The sequence below is a fragment of the Somniosus microcephalus genome, chromosome 1 (assembly GCF_052327205.1).
Source record: "Somniosus microcephalus isolate GS21.2 chromosome 1, FLI_Smic_1.0, whole genome shotgun sequence".
NCBI lineage: Eukaryota > Metazoa > Chordata > Chondrichthyes > Squaliformes > Somniosidae > Somniosus > Somniosus microcephalus.
Window position 1 is genome coordinate 85,487,832 of NC_140987.1, and position 27,351 is coordinate 85,515,182.

The following is a 27,351-nucleotide window of genomic DNA, read 5'->3' on the forward strand; positions in this document are numbered from 1 at the left end:
TAGCAGAATATATTTTCCTGCACTCTGTTGAACACCATTTTAAATGTTTCCCATTGTTGTTTGCCAATATTGTTGCACATTTTATTTTCCCAAGTTCTATTCTCAGCCCCTGAAATTCAGCTTCTTTCCAATCTATTAACCTGGTTTTCATCATACTTGTGTCCTTCTCGATTATCATCTTAAAGCATATTATATTATGGTCACTATTGCCGAGATGTTGCCCTACTTTTACTTCTCTTATCTGCTCTGGTTCATTGCCCATTACTAGATCCAATAGTGAATCCTGCCTCTTTTGGGCTTTTTACATATTGGGTTTGAAAGGAGTCCTGTACACATTGTAGGAACTCCATTCCCTTATTCCCTTGACCTATCTCTTCTGTCCAATTAATATCGGGGTAGTTGAAATCCCCCATGATTATTATTCTATGTTTTTTACTCATTTCCCTAATTTGTTTGCCTATTTCTTCCTCCACCTCTTTTCCACTATTAGTTGGTCTGTAGACTACCCCATTAGTGTGATTGATCCTTTAATATCTTTTTATCTCTATCCATATGGATTCTATTTTTGTCTTGCTGATAGCTGCGTCACTTTTTTCTACTGCCGTTATGTTATCCCTAATAAGTACAGCTAATCCACCTCCTGTTTTTCCCCCTCTATCTTTTCTAAATATGTTATACCCTGCAATGTTTAATTCCCAGTCCTGATTTTTCTGTAGTCATGTCTCAGTAATCCCTACTATATCTGGTTCCTCGTAACACATGATTGCCTTTAGCTCCCCTGTTTTATTACAGACATTGTGTGCATTGCTGTACAGACAGTGCAGCGAAGATTCACCAGGCTGATACCTGGGATGGCAGGAATGATGTATGAGGAGAGATTGTGTCAATTGGGCTTATACTCACTGGAGTTTAGAAGATTGAGAGGGGATCTCATCGAAACCTATAAAATTCTGCCAGGCCTGGACAGACTAGATGCAGGAAGGATGTTTCTTATGGCCGGGGAGTCCAGAACCAGGGGTCACAGTCTAAGGATAAGGGGTAAGCCATTTAGGACTGAAATGAGGAGGAATTTCTTCACCCAGAGAGTGGTGAACCTGTGGAATTCTCTGCCACAGAGGGCGGTGGAGGCCAGTTCATTAAATATATTCAAGAAAGAGTTGGATATATTTCTTAAGGCTAAAGGGATCAAGGGATATGGGGAGAAGGCAGGGACAGGGTACTGAATTTGGATGATCAGCCATGATCTCATTGAATGGCGGAGCAGGCTCGAAGGGCCGAATGGCCTACTCCTGCTCCTATCTTCTATGTTTCTATGTAACTCATTTTTAATAGGATTTCCTCTCACTTTATGTTTATCCATCTTTTTAGACTCCTGTTCTGTAACTCTCTTTATTCCCTTGCCATCAATGTCCTCCCTTCCTTTACTCTTTCCTATGCTCTCATTTCCTGTTTTGTTTATATTTAGGCTTGTTACGTTTCTTGTAGATCCCGCCCCTCATCTTACTAGTTTAAAGGCTTTGCCACCTTCCTATTTATCCTTTCCTCTAGGACACGGGTCCAATCCTGGTTCAGGTGGAACCCGTCCCATTGGTACAGCTCCTTCCTGTCCCAGAACTGGTGCCAATGTCCCATGAAAAGGAACTCCTCTTTCCCACACCAGCCTTTAGCCATGTGTTAATTCTCCTGATCTGTCTGCTTCTATGCCAATTTGCACGTGGCTCGGGCAAAAAAAACTGAAGCCTAATTTAGGAAAAACTGGGATCTTCCCCACCGATTCTAAGGTAATCAAGCAAAATTCTAGGAATCTGCATTAACTCATAAACCCTCCTAATTCCAGATAACCTGCAGTTTACCCCCTAGAACTAGAAGAACTGTAATTGTGAGTTGTTTTTTAAAGCTATGGGTCATTACATGCAAGTTTCTGTATGTGTGTGTTTATTTGGATAGTTTCAGTGATACTGAATGAAGTACATTCATGGGTGGGGTATAATTTACTTTTTGTGGCTTAAAAACAGAAATGACTAAATGGTAAATGTACATTTTATTTTTATGAGATTGTGGTAAGTAATTACGAAAGACCACACCTCCAGGTTCTTTAAGGATGGCAGCCCACAACCTTATCTGATTTGCCACCACCCTTAAATGTACCCAGTGCCCTTTTAGTAGAGAAATACACAGTATCCTTGTGCACATAGCCAACACCTTTATTTTCTGCCCTAGATTTTGAGAAAATATACTTCGAGACAACCGTTAACCTATAAAAATTCACAGTATAGCTCCCCTGATGGCTCGGTGCGTAATTTATTGCGTGGTGTGGTACTGAGTCATACAGAAGAGAAAAGTCCCAGGTTTGAACCCTGGGCTGTTTTGAATTGGCTAATCTCTGGGGCAATGGTAAGGGCACGATACAATTTGGGTAATCTCTGGGGCAATGGTAAGGGCACTAAACAATTTGGCTAATCTCTGGGGCAATGGTCAGGGCACTATACAATTTGGCTAATCTCTGGGGCAATGGTCAGGGCACTATACAATTTGGCTAATCTCTGGGGCAATGGTAAGGGCACTAAACAATTTGGCTAAGAATGAGCACTTGAAATGCCATAGCATACAAGGCTACGGACCAAGTGCTAGAAAATAGGATTAGAATAGACAGAGCTTGATGGTCGGCGCGGACACGATGGGCCGAAGGGCCTCTTTCTGTGCTCTATGACTCTATGTGATCATTGTTAATGACTGGCAATCAACCTCTCTGGCCTAGTAAGTGAACAATTTAAACTGTGGGGTCCCATTCCTTCAGGTAGTGAATTGTGGAGATTTTAAATGTATTTATTTTTTCGTACTTTTCTTTTCTGTCTCTGTTTTCCTCTCTCTCTCTTAATCCAATCTTTCTTTCCCTCTCTTTATTTCTCTTTCTGTACCTGATCTGACTCTAATTCGCCCTCCTTTCCCGTTGTTCCTCTGTTTCTTTCTCAGTCCTTAAACCTCATTGGTTAAGACTGTTTGTCCTGCCGTTCACTAAGGTCCCAGGTGGTCCGTTGCCCGCGCCGCACCGTTATCTGCTCCCACAGCCATCAGATTAGGGCGCAAATAATGTTTGCAGGAAAAAGTTGAACTAATGGCGTATGCCATGAGATGCCCCCCTCCAGCAAGATCCGGACTCATCATGTTAAATTATTTGTAAATAAATCAGGACAGTAGTTTAGCCTGCAGAAAGTGGCCTGGTGTTGCGAATATTTTCCACCTTTCACATTGACAGACAATGTAGGGGGCATGCTATGTATTCTCCAGTAAGCAATTTATCATCGATAGGGTTGATGGTTGGACCTGGGCTGCACTAACTGAGTGCAGCAGAGAGTAACAAACATGTGTTTCACTTTATAAAAGATGTGGTTTGTTTACCGAAACTGCCATCAAGTTGTGAGAAAAAGACATTGGAATAAGCCCAAACACTAACACACAGGGCTGTTAGTTTAATAGTTCGCCAACTCTCTCTACTTGCATAGTTCACCAACACTCACTACTTAGTGTCACATATGAAGAATATGCACTGGAAGGCAACCAGTTGCTGTGGAACTGTATATTGTATGAGTCATTGCTGTCAGGAGAGAAATAGAAATACAAAGAAGTTACAACACAGAAACAGGCCATTCAGCCCAACCAGTGCGTGTCAGCATTTACCCTCCACATGAGGAAATAGTTCAAAAACTGGAGTGGCAAAAATAATTGGAAAAGTGCGACATATATAACCTGCTCGAGAGATGTAACTTGACACTGTGGAGAATGTTTTTGAGCTTTGGTCCATTGAGTTATTGACCTCAAACTGTTATATAGTGGGGCCTTTTGAAGAAAATAAACACTTTGCACAACAAAACGCAGTCATTTTATCTCGGCTGTTCTTGTAAATAATCTTAGCACTTTCCAGTTGTTTGCAATGAATATTAAAGCTAAATGATGTTAACAATCTGATGGTTTTAAACCAGACTGAACAGGCAATGTGATGTTCTGTCTGTGCAGTGCTTCTACTTCAAGAAACGGCCTCAGTTTAGATATGTTGCTCACTGCTTTGTATTTATGCTTAAAATATTTATTTACTTGGTTATTAGCTCAGCAGCAGGTTCACAATGGCAACATCACAGCTGATTGATGGGCAGAGTCAACATGGTTTTATGAAAGGAAAATCGTGTTTAACAAATTTATTAGAGTTTTTTGAGGATGTAGCAGTGTAGATAAAGGGGAACCAGTGGATGATGTATATTTGGATTTTCAAAAGGCATTTGATAAGGTGCCACATAAAAGGTTGCTACGCAAGATAAGGGCTCATGAGGTTGGGGGTAATATATTAGCATGGATAGAGGATTGGTTAACCGACAGAAAACAGAGAGTAGGGATAAATGGGTCATTTTCTGGTTAGCAGCTATAACTAGTGGGTGCCCCAAGGATCAGTGCTTGGGCCTCAGCTATTTATGATCTATATTAATGACCTAGATGAAGGGACCGAGTGCAATGTATCCAAGTTTGCTGACGATACCAAGCTAGGTGGGAAAGTAAGCTGTGAGGAGGACACAAAGAGCCTGCAAAGGGATATAGACAGATTAAGTGAGTGGGCAATAAGGTGGCAGATGGGGTATTATGTGAGGTTATTCACTTGGGTAGGAAGAATAGAAAAAACAGGATATTTTTTAAATGGTGAGAAACTATTAAATGTTGGTGTTCAGAGAGATTTAGGTGCCCTCGTACAGGAAACACAGAAAGTTAGCATGCAGGTACAGCAAGCAATTAGGAAGGCAAATGGCATGTTGGCCTTTATTGCAAGGGGGTTGGAGTACAAAAATAAGGAAGTATTACTACAATTGTACAGGGCTTTGGTGAGACCACACCTGGAGTACTGTGCACAGTTTTGGTCTGCTTATCTGAGAAAGGACCTACATGCCTTGGAGGCGGTGCAACGAAGGTTCACTAGATTGATCCCTGGGATGAGGAGAGAATGAGTAGATTGGGTCTATAGACTGGAGTTTAGAAGAATGAGAGGTGATCTCATTGAAACATACACGATTCTGAAGGGGATTGACAGGGTAGATGCTGAGAGGTTGTTTCCCCTGGCTAGAGTGTCTAGAACTAGGGGGCATAGTCTCAGGATAAGGGGTAGGCCATTTAACGATAGCAAAATACTGCAGATGTTGGAAATCCAAAATAACAACAGAAAATGCTGGAAAAACTCAGCAGGTCAGGCAACATCCGTGGAGAGAAATTTGAGTTGATGTTTCGGGTTGGACCCTTCTTCAAAACTGGAAAGAAAAGAAACTAGATCGGAGGCAGGGCTGCGATCGGACAAAAGAATAAAAGAAACAAAAGAAGTAAAAGAGATTAGAAGCTAGACGGTAATAGGCTGGGATTAGGTGTAAAGTGTACTGGCAGGGCAAAAGATAGCTGCCAGGTGTGAGAGAAACAAAAGGAAAGGGGGGGGGGGGGAAAGGAGTGGAACAATTACAAGAGAAAATGAAATGGGGGCCGAGCTTATGATCTGAAATTGTTGAACTCGATATTGAGTCCGGAAGGCTGCAGACTGCCTAATCGGAAGATGAGGTGCTGTTCCTCAAGTTTACGTTGAGCTTCCGTGGAACAATACAAGAGGCCAAGGACGGTGAGGTCCGAGTGGGAATGGAGCGGTGAATTAAAATGACAGGCGACCGGAAGCTCGGGGTCACCCTTACGGACTGAACGGAGGTGTTCCGCAAAGCGGTCACCCAATCTGCGTTTGGTCTCCCCAATGTAGAGGAGACCGCATCGTGAGCAGCGAATACAGTATACTAGATTGCGAGAAGTACAAGTAAATTGCTGTTTCACCTGGAAGGGGTGTTTGGGGCCCTGGACAGTGGGAAGGGGGGAGGTATAGGGGCAGGTGTTACATCTCCTCCGCTTGCACGGGAAGGTGCCAGGCGAAGAGGAAGGGCTGTTTGGGGTGATAGAGGAGTGGACTAGGGTGTCTCGGAGGGAGCGGTCCCTGCGGAATACTGGACACAGGCTTCTACCACCAGGAGAATCGAGTTGGTTTAGGCAATATGTTGGTAGGACATCGCAACTAACTGATCAGCTGCTACATTGCAATCTCGGTTCTGGGATAGAGAGGACGATAGCCAGTCACAGCAGCTGCAGGGTTGTCAGAACAAAAGGATTTCACACCTATGCATTATGTGTCGAATGCTCCTCATTTACATATGAATCACAGTTACCCAACGTTAGTGTTATAGAGCCGTAGAATCATCACAGCACAGTAGGAGGCCATTCGGCCCCTCGAGCCCGTGCCGGCTCTCTGCAAGAGCAATTCAGCTAGTCCCACTCCCCCACCCTTTCCCCGTAGCCCTGCAATTTTTTTTACTCCAGGTACGTATTCAATTCCCTTTTAAAAGCCACGTTCCAGCAATAAAACTAGAAAATACAAAAGCAACATACTACAGATGCTGGAAATCTGAAATAAAACCAAAAAATGCTGGAAATACTCAGCAGGTCAGGCAGCATCTGTGGAGAGAGAAACAGAGTTATCGTTTCAGGTCGATGACCTTTCGTCAGAACTGGAAAAATTAGAGATGTAACAGATTTTAAGCACGTGCAGGGAAAGGGGGGAGAAAGAACAAAAGGGAAGGTCTGTGATAGGGTGGAAGGCAGGAGTGATTAAAGGTATGATAGCACAAAGCAAAAGGAGATGGTAATGGGACAAGTAAAGAAACAATAGATGAGTCTAGAAGAGGTGTAAAGAGGCAGAATCATCAACAGCTGCCATGTGGAAAATAAATAGGTTATGGTCTGAATTTGTTGAACTCTTATGTTGAGTCCAGCAGGCTGTAAAGTGCCTAATCGGAAGATGAGGTGCTGTTCCTCGAGCTTACGTTGAGCTTCATTGAAACAGTGTAAGAGGCTGAGGACGGAGAGGTCAGAGTGGGAGTAGAGCAGAGAATTAAAGTGACAGGCGACTGGAAACTTAGGATCACGCTTACGGACTGAACGGAGGTGTTCCACAAAGCGGTCACACAATCTGTGTTTGGTCTACCCAATGTAGAGGAGACCGCAGCGAATACAGTATACTAAATTGCAAGAAGTACAAATAAATTGCTGTTTCATCTGGAAGGAGTGTTTGGGGCCCTGGACAGTGGGAAGGGAGGTGGTAAAAGGGCATGTGTTGCATCTCCTGCACTTGCACGAGAAGGTGCTGTGGGAAGCGGAGTGGGTGTTGAGGGTGATTGAGGAGTGGACCAGGGTGTCGCGCAGGTAGCGGTGCCTTCGGAATGCTGAAAGGGGAGGGGAAGATGCGTTTGGTGGTGGGATCACGCTGGAGGTGGCGGAAATGGCAGAGGATGATCCGTTGAATATGGAGGCCGGTGAGGTGCAAGGTGAGGACGAGGAGAAGACTATCGTGGTTCTGAGAGAGTGGGGAAGGGGTGAGAGCATAGTTGACACGTCCCTCGAAAGTGGCCGTTCCATTTCCCGCACTTCTGCTTTCACCCCTTCCCCTCCCAGGTCTCTCTGTGCATGCACCCACTTTAGAATTGTACCCTTTAGTTTATATTGGCTCTCCTTGTTCTTCCTGCCAAAATGTTTCACTTCACACTTTTCTGCGTTAAATTTCATTTGTCACGTGTCTGCCCATTCCACCAGCCTTTCTTGAAGTCTATCACTATCCTCCTCACTGTTCACTATACTTCCAAGTTTTGTGTCATCTGCAAATTTTGAAATTGTGCCCTCTGCACCCAAGTCCAAGTCATTAATATATATCAAGAAAAGCAGTGGTCCTAGTACCGACCCCTGGGGAACACCACAGTAAACCTTCCTCCACTCTGATGAACAACCATTCACCACTGCTCTCTGTTTCCTGTCAATTAGCCAATTTCATATCCATGCTGCCACTGTCCTTTTTATTCCATGGGCTTCAACTTTGCTGGCAAGCCTATTATGTGACTCTTTATCAAACGCCTTTTGGAAGTCCGTGTACACCACATCAACCGCATTGCCCTCATCAACCCTTTGTTACCTCATTAAAAAACTCACTTTCTTTCATTCTTGTTTTACACATTGTGCTCGTCTCTTCTAGTTTGCTCTATCTTATTCTTACTTTCTCTTCTGTGGTTTGTTCCCTCCTTTTCTTGTTTGAGGCTATCCTTTTATAGTTCATGTTCTCTCCCTTGTTTTGCTCTCTTGTCCGTTTTTTTGGTTCGCTCTCCCCTTTTCTGGTTTTATCTTCAGGTTCACTTTCTTCCTCTTGTTTTTGTTTTCCTTTTCTGGTTCACTTTCTCTTCTGTTATAGTACCACTTGGGCTTCATTTCTTCTGCCTCCCTCTGCTCTTTATCTATCCTCTTTTCCGCTTCCCTTCTTTCCCCCACCCCTTTCCTGAGGTGTCAGCCTTGGCTCAGTGGCAGCACTCTTGGCTCTATCACAAGGTCATGGCTTCAAGTCCCGCTTCAGGACATAACCTAGGCTGAGGGAGTGCTGCATTGTTGGAGATGCTGTCTTTTGGATGAGATGTTAAACTGGGGTCTCCTCTGTCCCCTCAGATAAAGAAAAAGAAAGAAAGACTTGTATTTATACAGCGCCTTTCACGACCACCGGACGTCCCAAAGCGCTTTACAGCCAGTGAAGTACTTTTTGAAGTGTAGTCACCGTTATAATGTAGGAAAGACGGCAGCCACTTTGTGCACAGCAAGCTCCCATAAACAGCAATGTGGTAATGACCTTAGTGATGTTGATTGAGGGATAAATATTGGCCAGGACAAGATAGACGTAAAATATCTCATAATAGTATTCAGAGATGATCAGGGGAATTCTCTTGGTGTCCTGGCCAAAATGTATCCCATAACCAATACTACCAAAAACAGATTGACTAGTCATTCATTTTATTGCTTTTGTGGGACCTTGCTGTGTGCAAATTAGCTACTGTGTTTGCCAACAAAAGTAATTAATTGGCCATGAAGTGCTTTGGGATATTCTGAGGAAATGAAGGTGCTCTGAAGGTGCACATTTTACTATCTCTTATCTTCCTCTTTGTTTATCTCTTCATGAGGGGATTGTGAGTTGTGAAGAAAGTAAACACCTGATCAAAAAGTGATCTGTTCGGGCCAGGGGAATGGACCAGGTCTGTGGTTGTTGTGGCACAGCAGGAGTGAGCCTCAGCCAGAGCCGTTACTATTGTAGCTAAATTTCAGAATGACTTCATTTCATTCTTTGTAGTTTCTTGCTGTGCACAAAATGAACTCTAGGTTTGCCAGCATAACAAGTCACTGCACTTCAAAGCAAGTCATTGTATGGGAAGCACTTTGTGATGTTTGTGAGGAACATGATGGGGAGCTCTATATATGCAAGACTGTATGTCTTACTTGCGCTGCTGTTATGCTTAAAGCTCAACTACAAATTTCCTCAGTGCACTAGTTGGACTTTTCTATTTCCCAAACTTTTATTCCAGGGATGCCAGCAGCTGCTATCTTTGTTTTTTAATGAAACACATTGCAATAAATTATTTTGTGCATAGCTTTTTTTAAAATTCGTTCCTGGGATGTGGGCATCGCTGGCAAGGCCAGCATTTATTGCCCATCCCTAATTGCCCTTGAGAAGGTGGTGGTGAGCCTCCTTCTTGAACCGCTGCAGTCCGTGTGGTGAAGGTACTCCCACTGTGCTGTTGGGGAGGGAGTTCCAGGATTTTGACCCAGCGGCGATGTAGGAACGGAGATATATTTCCAAGTCAGGATGGTGTGTGACTTGGAGGGGAACTTCGAGGTGGTGATGTTACCATACGCCTGCTGCCCTTGTCCTTCTAGGTGGTAGAGGTCACGGGTTTGGGAGGTGCTGTCGAAGAAGCCTTGGCGGGTACATCTTGTAGGTGATACACACAGCAGCCACGGTACGCCGGTGGTGGAGGGAGAGCCAATCAAGCGGGCTGCTTTGTCCTGGATGGTGTCAAGCTTCTTGAATGTTTTTGGAGCTGCACTCATCCAGGCAAGTGGAGAGTATCCCGGCACACTCCTGACTTGTGCCTTGTAGATGCTGGAAAGGCTTTGGGGAGTCAGGAGGTCAGAATACCTAGCCTCTGACCTGCTCTTGTAGCTGTATTATTCATGTGGCTGGTCCAGTTAAGTTTCTGGTCAATGGTGACCACCCCCCCCCCCCAGGATATTGATGGTGGGGGATTCAGCGATGGTTATACCATTGAATGTCAAGGGGCGGTGGTTAGACTCTCGCTTGTTGGAGATAGTCATTGCCTGGCACTTCTGTGGCGTGAATATTACTTGCCACTTATCAGCCCAAGCCTGAATGTTGTCCAGGTCCGGACTGCTTATCTGAGGAGTTGTGAATGGCACTGAATGCTGTGCAGTCATCAGTGAACATCCCCACTTCTGACCTTATGATGGAGGGAAGGTCATTGATGAAGCAGCTGAAGAGGAACTCCTGCAGCGATGACCTGAGGCTGAGATGATTGACCTCCAACAACCACAACCATCCATCTTTGTGCTAGGTATGACTCCAGCCAGTGGAGAGTCTTTCCCCTGATTCCCATTGACTTCAATTTTACTAGGACTCCTTGATGCCACACTTGGTTAAATGCTGCCTTGATGTCGAGGGCAATCACTCTCCCCTCTGGAATTTTGCTCTTTTGTCCATGTTTGGACCAAGGCAGTAATGAGGTCTGGAGCCAAGTGGTCCTGGCGGAACCCGAACTGAGCATTGGTGAGCAAGTTATTGGTGAGTAAGTGCCGCTTGATAGCACTGTAGGCGACACCTTCCATCATTTTGCTGATGATTGAGAGTAGACTGATGGGGCGGTAATTGACCGGATTGGATTTGTCCTGCTTTTTGTGGACAGGACATACCTGGGCAGTTTTTCACATTGTTGGGTAGATGCCAGTGTTGTAGTTGTACTGGAACAGCTTGGCTAGAGGCGCGGCTAGTGCTGGAGCACAAGTCTTCAGCACGACAGTCGGGATGTTGTCGGGGCCCATAGCCTTTGCCGTATCCAGCTGGAATCATTGTGCCATAGCAATGTCAAAAACACTGTTGTATTTCTGTTTCATTTCTACCAGGTAACTGATTTGGCACAGGTTACGGAAGCTGCTATATTTCTTAAAGAGTTAGCACTAGCTTTCCTCCGCCATTCTCACTTTTGGAAATCTGAGCTAGCCCAGCTGTCTCTGCAACTGCTGTGTGTTTGTGAATTAAGCCTGAAAATCACAGGAGAATTCTCCTCCCTTATTCATCAGATTCAGATGATTGCCAGCAATCTTCCTGAGGTAAGCAGTACGGATTTTGAATGTACAAGAATTAATAATTAAAATTTGTTCTGACACATTATTTGTAGTATATACACGCAATGTTATTTTCCTCTTATCAGCATAATTCAGTCAAATAAATCCGTTGGTCAAAAAAAAATCAACTGACAATATATCCTCATGTTTTGTGAATATTATTGTATGAATTATATTACTCTCTCAAGTCTCTTCCAAAGCACTAATCCATCTTGGTATTGAGATAACACTGATAAACAGCTTCACCCTTGTGATTAACAATATCCTCTCAACTCCACGGTCCTTTATGCTCTGTGTGTGTGATGCACCACAGGTAGTGCCTTAATCTATATTTAATGTAATTTTATCATTTAGTGATATCATTACTCCCTTTGCAGGCATCTTGGCTAAAGAATTAGGGCTGCCAGGAACGCAGATTGATAAAAGGTCAATTGGCATTTCAACTGTCAAGTCATTTTGCACAATGTACATGTCACATGTGGAGCCCACTGGCTTCGCAAGCCCTGGGACATTAATATCTTCCCGACTCCTGCTGCCAGACCACCAACTTCATGTAGTCTGGAAATCAAGATGCCTGCCTGCCTCTCCAGGTCCTTGGCTCCAAACCAAATGGCTTTAATTAGAGAAGGGGTACTGGTTGTGAATTGAAATAGTTAAAAAAAAAAAAAAAAATCAAATGTTTGACATTCATAAAACAATAGTTGGCTAGACTCCAACCTTCAGATCTCTGTAACTTGCTTCTCGTTTCCTTAAGGCTTTCTGAAGTCTATGAATTTGTTTTCCCTTGTGCCAATAAACTCTCATGTGCTGCTATCTGCAGAAGCATCACTGGATGTTGAAAAATTTATTTAGAGTCCTCCATGCCAAATAGTTTGTGCCCCCAAAAATTGCAAAACCATAAATCTGCTTGTTTTCTGGATGTGCGATATGAATTCTTGAATTAGAATGCATGGTTTTTTCCAACTGTTGAGGAATATATTTGCAATTTATGTACTTATTTCTGCCACATCCAAAGGATAACATTTGTATTCTATTTTTCTAACTTTGTAATCGTCTTTATATCAGACAAAATGTCAGTGAACCCAGTGGATAAAAAGTAGTGTTTTATAAAGGTTCCATCATAGCCATAAGTGAATGGATAGGATAGTGCTCATATTTACAATGAGGGAAACTTTAAATATGCATGCAATGATGGTCATCTCTATAAGCATCATTCAGTTAATAAATCCACTGATCAATAAAGAATGAAGTGGCAATATATCCTCACGTTTGCTCATACTTACAATGAGGGAAACTTAAATCGAGTTGTGTTCGATCTATTTTTATGCACCATTTGTATATCTGAAATATGACAGATTTTTACTTGGCTTTAGATACTTTAAGTCAATCAGAGAATTTCTTGGAGTCATTATGATATACTGAATGTACTCCAGACTTGGTGCATTGTGATCATGTTTGTCATAATGATTTGCATTCTAATGCAGTATGAAATATACACATCAGTTTTTCTTCTAGGTCCCCTTAGGAACATTTTCATCTGTTTTTTTTTTAAATGATCTGTTTGTAGAGTATACCTGCTGAAGAGATGCTTGTTGGACTGAGCTTACTTCTGCTCCAGACTCCAGCGTGTCAGCAAGAGCCCATTTTGAATCTCGGTAAGCTTGAAATTAATGTTCTAAAAGGCACTTGGGTGAGAGGAAGAGACAAGCTCTTTTGTGCCCCCAGGGTTGATCCACAAAATATTTAGCAAAGGGTGGGAGTAGTTGCAGAAGAAACCAGGATTTTCTTCTCTAGTTAACCTGGAGGGGTGGGGAGGGGAGGGGGAGGGGGGAGGGGGGTGTGTGGCGGCGGCCGCAAGTAGAATGGGTTGCTTGCAGATATTGCTTTGTGCTCTTGACTCAGATCAGTTAAACTCTGAAACATTTCACCCAGCAGTAAAACAGATTTAGATGCTAGATGATTATGACTGAGATCAGATGTACATATTACACTCTTATAGATAATGATACCTTATTCATAAGTGATCTGGACTTATCACTACAGTCTAATGTTAGTTCCACCTTAGTCAGGACCGTCTAAGTATTTGGTTTACATGCTGAGCTTTTTTTGATTCCTAGTTTTAATTTTATATATATATATATATACTTCTGTCATTCTGTCTGTCATTCTGTCTGTCATTCTGTCTGTCTAATCTGTCTGTCATCGCGTGTGCTTATGGGTATGCACTCGAAAGTTACAGGGCGTACTACGCCGCAGCGTTACCTCCAAAGAAAGCTTACGCCTTCCGAGACGGTTTAAGCGTATTTACGTTTCGGCCGGGCTAAAATCCCGCCCGCGGTATCCCAAAAACCTTCAACGTTCCGCTCATTAGCATCTCATTATCCGCTCATTAGCGACAGAGTGACCTCGAGCTCGACCAATCGTACGCCGGGTTGCTGGCGTGTGCCGCCGGGCCAATCGGTGCGCGTGTGGCCGGGCTTTATCGTTCTGAACCGAGGTGAGTCGCCGCCATCTTGATTCCAAACTTTTCCTTTCTTTTTCCCGCTTTCTGCGTCTTTAAAAAAAAACGTTGCCTTTTTAAAACACATATTGTTTTCAAAAAAAATGATTTAGAAAGTAATTAACTTATCTAATCTCATTAATTTTCCTACCTTTCCCGTTTTCCCAGGTAGGCCCTAGAAGCCTCGGCGTCTCCTCCGCACCCACGCCCGAGCTAGGCACCTCCCGGCCCCCACTCGAAGGCTGGAGGGCCGAGCCTCAGCCCACCGCCGCTAGGGTGCGCGCGCAGCAGGAGCTGAGACGTCTCTGGCTCGGCCGGGGGGCGGGGCTTGCTGAGCGTCCAGCGTTACCCCTGGCAACCGGGCCCCCGCCGGACGTCTTCGCACAGCCGCAATCGGCGGTCTTCACCTGGGGGGGGAGCCGCGACCCTCGCGGGGGGGGGGGGTGGGTGCCGCGCGCAGCAGCAGGAGCAGCTGAGACGCGGCGTCTCTCTCTCTCTGGGCTTGGTCAGCGTCACGGTTGCCCTGGCAAACCGGGGCCCACCGGCCGAGAGAGACGCCGCGTCTCAGCTCCTGCTGCGCAGCGCAAATCGGCGGTCCTTCACCTCGGGGGGGGGTGGGGGGGGTGGGGGGGGGGGGCGCCGCGACCCTCGGGGGGGGGTGGCGCCCCCCCGCCCCTCGACTCCTTCCCCCCCTCCCCCCCTCCTTCCCCCCTGCCCTCCCTCCCCCCCCCTGCCCTCCCTTCCCCCTCCCTTCCTCCCCCCCGCCCTCACCTTCCACGCCCTCCCCTCCCCCACCTCCCTCCCTTCCCCGCCCTCCCTCCCCTCCCTCCCTTCCTCCTCCCCTCCTCCCTCCCTTCCCTCCCCTCCCTCCCCTCCCCGCCCTCCCCCCCTCCCCTCCCCCTCTTCCCTCCCCCCCTCCCCCTCTTCCCTCCCCCCCTCCCATCCCTCTCTCTTCCCCCCCAGTCGCGCTCATCTCTTCCCCCCCAGTCGCGCTCTCTCTTCCCCCCAGTCGCTCTCTCTCTTCCCCCCAGTCGCTCTCTCTCTTCCCCCCCAGTCGCTCTCTCTCTTCCCCCCAGTCGCTCATCTCTCTTCCCCCCAGTCGCTCTCTCTCTTCCCCCCAGTCGCTCTCTCTCTTCCCCCCAGTCGCTCTCTCTTCCCCCCAGTTCGCTCTCTCTCTCTCTTCCAACAAACAACATTCCCCTCGAAAAAAGCCTTGGCACCGCCGGGCACTTCAGCTAGTATATATATAGTTTATTTATCTGCTCTGATTTATGCTTGCCTGTCAACCAGTGTAATCAGTTTTTGTCAAGAGTTCAAAACAATAGCTTGTGACTCAAAAAGAGTATGGCTTTTGGTGGAATAATTCAAGTTGCACGTAATACAACTGCAAATTTGTAGCCCTTTTTATTAAAAAAAAAAAAAAAAATCAAAATCCTATATCCGTTGTTTTTAAAAGAGAAAGGGCCATTTCATTTTAGTTCATGATGGGAACTATTTACAAAAATAATATTCATGCTGCTTCATCACTAGAACATTGCTGGTGGCCAGGTGGTCTCGGGTCGAAGCACTTTCAGTTGAGAGTGTGCTGGAAGCAGTATGGAGCTACCTTGAGTAGATTTCCCTTATTGTGAAACCTCATTTTTTTTGTGCAGAAACACAAAATCAGCTCAAGTGCAATGCACTATTTTGAACTGTTTCAATTGCTATTGTGCTAATGCGCAATATTAGATGATTGGGTAAACTATGTGCAATGGGTATAAATCTTGAGCCTTTACAAAGTCTATTAGTGTGTATACTGTAACTTTGAGCATGGGGAACAGCTCTCTCGTCCTCATATATTTAAGGCTAGTGGAACAATCATCATTATGATTAAAAAAGAAACAATGGAGCAGATTTCCATCTTTACCGCCTCAGCATTAAGCAGAGCCGGAGTGGAGCAGAAAGAGGAACATCTGGCAGGGAGGATCTGCGTGTCAGTAACAGAACCCATCTCATTTATTCCATTTCAATGAAAGGAATGAAAATCGACTGAAATTCTGTAAGGAGTGTGTGATCCTCCCCGCCAGTTTCCTCTCTGCACTTCACTCAGGTGATGCTTAACGGTCCAGGCCGTAAAGACAAAAATCTACTCCATTGGGTTATTTTTTTAAAACAACTATTCCATGGCTGGGAAAGGTCTCCTTAAGCTGCAGTGCCTGTTCTGTCTCATCATATGTTTAGATCCTACTTTACCATCTGCTTTATTTGCCTACACTAGCTCTAATACACTTAAATGCGCCTCAGTCTTAACAATAACAAAAATAGTGAAGACTTGGATGGGGGGCAGGAAAAAGCAATTCCTCATATACAATAACAAATAGCTTGCAGTACGTTTAAGGTTATAATTAAGGTGACACTGGCTACATTCATAAACCAGTGCCAATTCGCTCTTGAGGTTTATGACATCCTTCAGACTATTAGATTGTTTACAGACTTAACTCCTTGCCAGCTGTGCATGTTCCTCAAGGAACTGGACTGGGGCCTCAGCTTTTCCCATACAGGCTGCTCTCTCTTCACTCACTGCTATTCTTTTCCAGCAATGGATAGCAGTTCCATGCCTCAATCAACCAACCCCCACAGATCTGAATACCCCTTCCTCAGGATTCCCCTGGCTGGCTGAATTTTCCAATCATTGGTGTCCCACGCATTGAGTAAATCCCAGGCAGAGACATAGTCCACTGAACAGTATTCCCTCCAGTGCCTCTCTCTCCCCTACCCCTCCCTCCCTTCCTGGCAATACCACTTAGCATAGCACCTTTGTTCCTATAAGATATCCACTCCCCATGAGTAACACCATAGGAGTTCTGGTTATTTATTTTACAAATATTCCATCTTTTCTGCGATGCAGCAAGGGAGTGAGTTTGACTCACCACTGCTTCTTCTGCTTGTCCTTGTTAAAAGTATTTCAACTGAATTTAAAATAAGTTATCCAAATATAGAATTCTGTTTGTCATCCAAAAAGGCTAAGTAAAACATGAAATGCTGGCAAATTTCTGCTTAGAATTGAGCCAAATACAATGACTACTGTAACGAGGCCAACTTTTGGCCTACCAACCCCATAAAATGTATTCCTTGTTATAAATAAAGCAATTGGATCTCCATGGATCTGAAGCCTAAACAAAGAGTTTTGCACCTTTTTTGAATCCATCTGCAGTCTAAAAGACTACGGAGAACACCTTCACCTATTTGAGGCCCATGGGGAAAATCTGAAGCAATTTTATCACTGGTAACCAGCATTCTGAAATAGTTTGCTTGCTTCCCATTTAGATTTCTTGAATTGAAACGGAAGTTTCTTGACATTCAGTTGATAGCAAGGAGGAAAATTAAATGATAACTTTGGTCAATTTTTTGAATCGGACTCATCAAGAAGTGGGCATCTAGGATCTTCTCTTCTTTCGATTTGGCCGGAGTAGCGATTAACAGAACAAGTCTAAATCCATTGATTCTAGTTTTCTTCCAGTTAATCTGTCAAATGTTTAAATATAGAGAAACTGTTGACAAGTATTCTACAGAAGACCGAGCAGACCGTAAGAGCTCTAACTTAAAAGTGCAAGGCTGTGTTTTGATTATCCTCCAATACTGTTTATTCCAGGTTGTATAATATAATACATTCTAAAAAACCAACAAGGTCAGACTATGCAAACTTGACTCTAAATGGATTAGCAAACAAGTGAGATAAAGAAGAAAATGGCCTGTACAAATCCTGCAGGGAGAAAAATAGAAAGGTCTTGCAGCGAAAACCACAAAAAAAATGCAGAAACACATTAAATGGGTGATCAGAGGGGCAGAGAGTGACCTGGAAAGAGGCAGAGTAGCTAAAGCTAAGGATTGCAGTAAGAAAAATCCTTTCAGCAAGAGGGAAGTCCGAGAAATGGTGAAAACCATGAAAGATGCAAATAGACTTGACACTGAGGATGAGCATAAAATAGAAAATGTTCTGAATGATTGTTTCCTCGAACTATTCACAAGAGAAGACATGAGCAACTTGTCCTCTCCAGCCAATGATATCCCGAGTAAAATTAATTCATTATAAATGAGATGGAAGTCATAAATAGGTTAATTGGGCTCAAAACAACTAAGTCCCCAGGGATGGATGGTGTTTATCCCAATGTGATAATAGACTCTGTCATTGCCTCACAAATCTGCTCCCCAATCATTGAGGGAGTCACTGGACACCAGAAAATTGTAAGCAGATTGATGTGGTGCTCATATTCAAAAGTAGTGACAAAACAGATACAGGCAACTACAGACACATTAGTCTTGCTTCCATTCCTTGTGAAATAACAGAATTGATTATCAGGAGTAAAACTTGAGGATCATCTGTACAACAATAACCTAGTTAACAGCCATCAGCATGGATTCAGAAGGGAAAAGTCCTGTCTGAACAAACTCTTCAACTTCTTTGAGGAAGTGATAACCCAGGTGGACTGTGGAAGGCCCTATGGTGTGATGTATTTTGACTTCCTAAAGGTTTTTGATAAGGTTCCACAGAAAAGGTAATTAATTCAACTCGAAGCTGGAGAGATTTATGGTAAACCCAGGGAATGGATAAGAAACTGGCTGAAGGGTAGGAAACAATGAGTACTCATTAGAGGAGTTAGGTCAGAGTGGGAAGAAGTGGGGTGCCTTGGGCTCTGTGCTAGAACCACTACTCTTTTTCTAATTTATATAAATGACCTGGATTCGATGCAAAGTAGTCACTTTTGCAGAGGATAACAAACCAGGAAGGGCAGTGGAATTGGAGAAAGCAGGTCAGAAATTACAGAATGGATTGGACTAAATATGTAAGTAGCAATTGAAATTTAATGCAGACAAGTGCTACACATAGGTCTGAGTTATAAGGAAAGATGGGAGAAACTTGGGGGGAGAAATTCGGTATCGCCCTGTTTGGGGCGCAATTATCGGCCGGGCACAAAGTTTAGCGCCTGCCGCTAATTATCGCCTCCGACTGCAAACTTGACTTCTATCGCCCCTGGAGGTGATTGGAGCGCTAAATCAGGCGCTACACACCTCTCTTAAGGCGCTAACGCCGAGGAGCCAGGCGCTACCTCAGAGCGCTGGCGAAGCTCATGTGATGTCAGTCAGCAATGGAACACAGACACACTGGTGCCGGCCAGCTCTTAAAGGGGAGGGTCGATCTTTCTCTCCATCCACACCCTGCTCATTGCAGCCTTGAATCTCTGCCTGGAGAGACCTGCACATCAAATCTGCTGGAAAGAACAATGGAGAGGCCCAGGGAAAGAGCTCAAAGTGCAGCCCCCACAGTCTCTTCTAAATCAATGCAAGGAAGGTCAAATCAAAATGAACCTGCTAAGTGCTGCTCAGTATCCAAAACTCCTTCACACAGCGTTGAATCTCTCCAGAATTCATTCTCTCTCTCTCTCTCTCTCTCTCAATTCAATTCAATTCAAATGCTTTATTGGCATGAAAGTTTACAGGGAACCATATTGCCAAAGCTTACATAACAAAAAGTACAGTTTTCCAACATTCTGTAGGTGTCAAACAATTTTGACCTTCGTTGGGTACAGACAATATTAATTTAAACAGTCGTTGACCCTCGTTGGGTACATTCAGTATTAATTTTTAAACAGTCGTTGGGTACATTCGGTATTGATTTAAACATTCTTAATGTTTATATATGCTATGGGTGTGCTCGTTAGTCCCTCACTATTTCTCAGGTTGTGACATGTTGTTACATATTGGGCACCAATCTGTCTCCTTCTCCCAGGGCTAATCTTAATTTTGACAGGTCATCCAATTCTTTGAAATCTGGGGTTGTTTGGCTGAGCTTGTCAAAATATATGTTTCTTGTTTTGTTGAATTTTTCGCATTTTAGGAGGAAGTGCATCTCTGTCTCAACCTCGCCGGCCAGACATTGATCACATATTCTATTCTCTCTAGGCTGCCAGGATTTCTTGTATCTTCCTTTTTCAATTGCCAGTTGGTGGTCGCTTAGTCTGTACCTGGTGAGGGTCTGTCTCTGTTTTGTGTCTCTGATGTTCGAGAGATAGTCTGCCAGTTTATATTCTCTTTTTAGGGCCCGGTAACATTCTAATCTGCTTTGGCTCTCTATCTCTCTCTCTCTCTCTCTCTCTCTCTCTCTCTCTCTCTCTCTCTCTCTCTCTCTCTCAGAATGCGTGGTGCAAAAATGTCGCTGACAAAAAAAGGCAGGAAGCGGTCGCCTTTAAATAACGCTCCCCAAGTCCCTTCCCGACTGCAAAATGCCCCTCTCAACCTGTCGTTGCTAGTGGCAGGCGGTAAGGCAGGGGGCGCCACTCAATATCCGGTCCGGGGCGTTGCACGCTTGACTGACGTCATGACCTGCGGGCGCAGGAGATCGTGGCGATAGTGTTTAGCGCCGCTGCAAAATGTTTGGTCAATTTCGCGAGCGACGCAAACATCGCCGCGCCATGGCGCTAGTTGCTTTGCGACCCATTAGCGCCCTCTTAGGGCGCTAGCGGGAGGCGCAAAGCAACCGAATTTTTCCCCCATGGGCTTTTTAGCTTATATACTGTAATAAGGTGTTCAAGAGGTGATTTTATATAAATATATAAAATTGTGAAGTTTATAGAAAAAGTTAACCTGGAATATTACTTTAAATTAAACTATGAAAGTAAAACTCAGGAACATGGGCTCAAACTAGCATTAGGTAATTTTAGAACTGATGGCAGGAAATTCTTCTTCATACGAAGAGTGATCAATATGTGGAATAAACCCCCAGATAGAGTAGTGGATGCAAAAACCCTGGAATCATTAAAAAAAAAATCTGTATTCTACAGTGCGGGAGAGGGGTCTTAGGATCTCTCTGGTTGGATGAACTGAGATGGGCCTGATAATCTTCCTCATCCTTAATTAGCTTGTATGCCTGGCTACGAGCAATGAAGTCTGAAGAGATTGAGGGGGAACAAAGCTTCAAATTAAGAACTATTTGATGGTCATAGAGGAGTTAAAGAGTACCTGCCACCGAGTCACCATATTCTTCACAAATTATTGAGTTCATTGCTGGAATATTCCAGATGAGCAGGAGTCTTTTAGGAGTGATTTTGTGATACTTGAGCTTTTCCACGCTGCAATGTTGAGAATCAATTGGTCCGAATCGGTACCGCCTCTGTTGACTCGTTGATGCACTTTTTTCAGTGCTTCCATTTTTGTGGGGATCACTTTGTTTTGCAGGATTTCTCCTCCTAACCTCCCCACATCCATAAATGTTTATGGGCAAAAAAACACTTGATTGCTGAATGTACAGATTTTTCAGTCCCATTGAGAACTAACTCTTAAGAATCTCAATTGCCCTTTTGTTATTTTGTGTGTGCACTGCTTATCTTTAGAGCAGGAAGCAAAGATTCAGGGAATGAATGAGAGAAAAAATAAAGAATGTGGAGAGATGCGTGGGAATCGAGAGGAACAAAGGATCAGAGAAAACAGTGGAGAGAGAACCAGAGGGGAAACAAAGATTGAGAAGCAAAGCAGTGTGCGAGCAAACAGTAATTTTATTTTACAGTATAATCTTGAATTATAAACAAAAATTCCTGCTTGCACTCAAGTAAAAAAACAGCTTCATTGTTTGCTTCATGTGTTTTTGCTATGTAAACCAAAAAGTGAGATGATGTGTCAACATGCCCCAGTGGCAAATACTGGAGAGAGAGTTGTTCCTGTTGTAACTCAAGAGAAGTATGCATTTGGGCTCCCTTCATGGTTTTTCTGCATTTAGAGATATATACTAGACAGTATTACGTGGATCATATAAGGGGAAGATGAGGAATATTTGGCACTTAGGCCTGCACCTAGCCAGTTACGAGATGAAGGTGTAGAGGATTCCTGTGCCTTTGACGTTTCAGTGAGGAGGAGGTATCTGCGGATGGAAGTACTAAATCAGTAATTCTAGAGTTTATCGGCAGGATAAAAAATGTTGACCATTTAATATCACCACTTGGTTTATATTCTGATACTGTATATTCCAGTACAGCATATAGAAACTTTGTAAGATACTTTGCATCTATTCAGTACATTTATGTGATCTGATCAACGTTTTATGTTGGTTGTTAGATTCAGTGAAGACCTTAATTACAAAATTAAGTTTGTCCAAGGCTATGAAGGGGAAAAAAATCTATTTGTGGTTTACCACTCATGCATTGCAGTAAATGAGACTCATTAAATGGTAATGGGCCATTTTCCTGCAAAACAAAACCCATACAAGTACATGCATACAAAATACTGTAATTGCCTTTTTACGTCGGGAATTCCAGGCAATATCCTTCATTAAATGTTTTGTTGTTTAGACCGCAAAGACCAAACCTGAATGAAATACTTTTGGCTGATGCCTCCTATATTTCCCTTGACAGTTTAATTAGGCAGAAACATTTTCTGAATAGTAGTTTGTTATCTGTAACCACAACCCAAAACCTTTTGAAATTTAGATTACAAACCTGCAGGAAAACTGCCTTCCTATGAAGGATGAACAGGGGAGGTGGGGGTGGAACTTTCTAGTTCCCAGTATTTTTTTTCCCCTGGACTCAAACTATTATTATCCGAATTGATCTTTTCATGTTTTAAGATTATTCCAGACATCAGTACAAAATATGACTTACTTTATATTTTAACATGTCTTATGGTCTAATGATTCTGATTTTTTTTAAAAGGCAAGACCCCTTCCAAATGAACTCTCAAATATAAAATGAGTATTTTTTTCTGTCATTGCAAAAAGCAAACACATTTTTTATACATCTTGGTTAAACTTCATCAGGAGACTGTTCGATAAAATCCAGTGGTGTAATCTATTCTTTTGCCAGCTTTGTTTGTGTTGAACAGTGTGAATGCTCTGTCATAATTTATGCTATATATTAAAGCTCAAGCCCCTTGTTATTGATCAAGCTGTTAAGGGAAGCCCAGGATTATCCTTTGGACCTTCATATCAGAAAGCTTACCTGCAGGTTTTATCATTTGCGTAGAAATTAGACTAGGGTGGATTAGGTTGAGTCTAACCCTCAAAATTATTAAAATTAAATATTTGGTTAAAAATTTTAGTTTTGTACATATCAATTTTGTTGTTTTAGTGTTGGGTCAACATTTGCACTGTCAAAGTATGAGATCTGGGTCTTCTGTTTTGTTTATTTTCTCCTGTTCTTGAAATACTAATTCCCTCCCCCAACCTCCAAGTATTGGCTCCAATTGTATCCATTTACCAAGTCTGTTTCTTTCCTTTACTCTCACCCCAACCCTTGCATCCATATTGGAGAGTCAGTATGGTACATCAAAATTGAGTGATGGTGCGCAATGCAGTGCTGCAAATGATAACTTGATCTGGTCGTTCTACAGAAGGTTAATATACTGCATACCCCCCTGTAAAATCTTGAATTTTGCTCAGTAAAGCAAAAGAGGCATTTGCTTTACCGAGTTAGAAACTACACTATACCTTCAAGTGTATTGGAATCTATGGCACATCATGGAGGCATTGTGGTAAAACTATTTGATAGATAAACCTCTCCTGTTAACACTGAAGACAGTTTTACTTTTTAATTTTAAGAATAATATATTATATTCCAAGTAGTAGTGCTTACATTAATAAGAATCAATAGAATGCAACAAAGAAAGGATTTCCATTAATCCTTTGATTACACAAAGTGGTCATTACATTGAAATCAAGGCTACTGAATCAAGGGTGTCCAACCTGCAGCTGTCGCGTCCTGACAATCAACCTTCAAAGCTAAGGCAACTCAGTAATGTTTGTGCCTATAATTCTTAAATGTCTTGTTTGAATTTCATAGGTCTGGAAGTTTAAATAGGGTTTGTTCTTAGCACTTTTAATTCACTTATGGACAAATCTGAGATCTGTCACTATAAGTAGCTTGATGTTTATGGAAATTAATGGGAACATAGATTAAAACTTTATATGTGGCCTCCCACACTCCATGATACGCACCTGTGTGGCCCACAAAGAAAAAAACTTACAGTAAATGCTTGCTTTTTAAAAATCGGGGCATCGATGGGAAAGCCCGCATTTTATTGCCCATCCCTGTTAGATCACCTATGTTAAAAACTCATCAAAAGATACCGATTCCAGCTGTATAACTATCCATAATCATGACTCTGGTATTGACACCAGTCTGCATAAAAATTCAATGTGAGGTAATTTATTGAAACATATACTACTACAATGTAGTCTTATCTAGCACCACACCAGTCACAAATCAACTTTATAGATGTTAGAAACATTTTTTGCATCATAAGAATAAAAATATTAGTCTTAGCAATATTCTTACCTCTTGCACTTTGGGAGGCTTCTTCCTCAAGTAATAAAGCCACCTGTGATCTTTCCCAATTTTCTATCCACAATTGAATGTAGAAGTCTAATGAAAAGATCTAAGTGCAGTTCTTTATATTATTGACAGCATTGAAGATCCTGTCTTTGTCATCTGTGCACAATTCGCCCAAGGCAGCTCTGATCCTAGTGATGCCATTACTGCAGATAGCATCTTCTGCAGTGGTTATGGACTGTATATCAGATGCAGAGGTTACAGCAGTCAACCAGCAACTGGCTGTGAAACTCCTTGATGTCGTACGGAATGAGGAAGTGAAAGAGTTTGCTGGCAGACAGAAGGTAAGGAAGAGATGATGGTTTCTGTATTAGTTGATTTATAAAATACTGTAACAAGTAAACCGTATTTTCTTAAAATGTTGATAAACTCATCTAATAGGATTACATAGGATATACAGCACAGAAACAGGCCACTCAGTCCAACCAGTCCATGCCGGTGTTTATGCTCCACTCGAGCCTCCTCCCTTCTTTCCTCTATCACATAAACCCCTGTTCTCTTCTCCCGCATGCTTATCTCACATTACAACAGTGACTCCACTTCAAAAAGTACATCATTGCCTGTAAAGCGCTTTAGACGTTCGGTGGTCATGAAAGGCGCTATATAAATGCAAGACTTTCTTTTTTTATCTAACCGCCCCTTAAATACATCTCTACTATTCACTTCAACCACTCCCTGTGGTAGCGAGTTCCACATTCTCACCACTCTCCGGGTAAAGAAGTTTCTTCTGAATTCCCTATTGGATTTCTTGGTGGCTATCTTATATCGAAAGCCTCTCGTTTTGCTCTTCCCCACATGTGGAAACATTCTCTCTGTATCCACTCTATCAAAACCTTTCATAATTTTAAAGAACTGTAGTAGGTCACCCCTCAGCCTTCTCTTTTCAAGAGAAAAGAGACCCAGCCTGTTCATCCTTTCCTGATATGTATACCTTCGCATTTCTAGTAATGGGACTAAAGGCCGACAAATCCCCTGGACCTGCCAGGCTACATCCTAGTGTTCTAAAAGAGGTGGCTGAAGAGATAGTGGATGCATTGGTTTTGATCTTGCAAAATTCCCTAGATTCTGGAAACGTCCCAGCGGATTGGAAGGTTCGCACATGTAACACCGCTATTCAAGAAAGGAGGGAGAGAAAAAACAGGGAACTACAGGCCAGTTAGCCTGAAATCAGTCATCGGAAAAATGAAAGAAAGACTTGCATTTATATAGGGATAAATGGATCTTTTTCAGGTTGGCAGGCTGTAACTAGTGGGGTGCTGCAAGGATCAGTGTTGGGGCCTCAGCTATTTACAGTCTATATTAATGACCTAGATGAAAGGACCGAGTGTAATGTATCCAAGTTTGCTGATGATACAAAGCTAGGTGGGACAGTAAGCTGTGAGGAGAACACAAAGAGTCTGCAATGGGATATAGATAGACTAAGTGAGTGGGCAGTAAGGTGGGAGATGGAGTATAATGTAGGGAAATGTGATGTTATTCACTTTGGTAGGAAGAATAGAATTTTTTTAAATGGTGAGAAACTTTCAAATGTTGGTGTTCAGAGAGATTTGGGTGTCCTCATGCAAGAAACACAGAAAGCTAGCATGCAGGTATAGCAAGCAATAAGGAAGGCAAATGGCATGTTGGCCTTTATTGCAAGGGGGTTGGAGTATAAGAGTAAGGAAGTCTTGCTACAATTATACAGGGCCTTGGTGAGACCACACCTGGAGTACTGTGCACAGTTTTGGTCTCCTTATCTAAGGAAGGATATACTTGCCTTGGAGACGGTGCACCAGGGGTTCACTAGATTGATTCCTGGGATGAGAAGGCTGTCCTATGATGAGAGATTGTGTAGAATGGGCCTATACTCATAAGAACATAAGAAATAGGAGCAGGAATAGGCCACTTGGCCCCTTGAGCCTGCTCCGCCATTCAGTAAGATCATGGCTGATCTTGGGCTCAAAGCCACTTCTCTGCCCTCTCCCCATAACCCTTCACGCCCTTATCTTGCAAAAATCTGTCTATCTCCATCTTAAATGTATTTAATGACCCAGCCTCCACAGCTCTCTGGGGCAGAGAATTCCACAGATTTACGACCCTCTGAGAGAAGAAATTCCTCCTCATCTCAGTTCTGAAACTATGCCCCGAGTTCTAGATTTCCCTACGAGGGGAAACATCCTCTCTGGAGTTTAGAAGAATGAGAGGTGATCTCATTGAAACATACAAGATTCTGAAGGGGATTGACAGGGTAGATGCTGAGCGGTTGTTTCCCCTGGCTGGAGTGTCTAGAATTAGGGGGCATTGTCTCAGGATAAGGGGTCGGCCATTTAAGACTGAGATAAGTAAGAATTTCTTCAGTCAGAGGGTTGTGAATCTTTGGAATTCTCTGCCCCAGAGGGCTGTGAATGCTAAGTCTTTGAGTATATTCAAGGCTGAGATAGATAGATTTTTGGACTCTAGGGGAATCGAGGGATATGGAGATCGGGCGGGAAAGTGGAGTTGAGGTCGATGATCAGGCATGATCTTATTGAATGGCGGAGCAGGCTTGAAGGGCCGTATGGCCTATTCCTACTCTTAATTCTTATGTTCTTATCATCCTTGTAAATCTTCTCTGCACCCTCTCCAGTGCCTCTATATCCTTTTTATAATATGGCGACCAGAATTGTACACAGTACTCCCAAGTGTGGTCTAACCAAGGTTCGATACAAGTTTAGCATAACTTCACTACTTTTCAATTCTATCCCTCTAGAAATAAACCCTAGTACTTGGCTTGCTTTTTTTACTGGCCTTGTTAACCTGTGTCTGAACTTTTAGATCCCTTTGCTCCTCTACCTCACCCAGACTCGCACCCTCCAAGTAATAAGTGACCTCCCTATTCTTCCTACCAAAATGTAATACCTCACATTTATCTGTGTTGAACTTCATTTGCGAATTATATGCCCATTCTGCAAGTTAATCAATGTCTTCCTATAATTTGTTACAGTCCTCCTCAGTATTGACTATCTCCCCCAATTTGGTGTCATCCGCAAATTTAGAAATTGTTTTTTTGATTCCAAAGTCTAAATCGTTAATATAAATTGTGAACAACATTTGTCCCAGCACTGATTCTTGTGGAACAGTACTACCCACCTTCTGCCACTGTGAATAGCTACCATTTACCCCTACGCTCTGCTTTCTGTCTTGAAGCCAGCTAGCTATCCATTCTTCTACTTGTCCCTTGACTCGCATTCTCTGACC

General features: G+C 43.2%; 1 protein-coding gene across 2 annotated transcripts in view; it reads left to right on the forward strand.

Moving 5' to 3' along the window:
• Window positions 1-27,351, forward strand: part of focad (focadhesin) — a 308,585-nt gene that overhangs the window by 82,273 nt on the left and 198,961 nt on the right. For both annotated transcript variants that reach the window (XM_085984003.1, XM_085984000.1), the window contains exons 8-10: window positions 11,062-11,268; window positions 12,851-12,938; window positions 24,211-24,419. In XM_085984003.1, coding sequence (XP_085840129.1) covers window positions 11,062-11,268; window positions 12,851-12,938; window positions 24,211-24,419 — 504 coding nt within the window. The remainder of the gene's footprint in view (window positions 1-11,061; window positions 11,269-12,850; window positions 12,939-24,210; window positions 24,420-27,351) is intronic.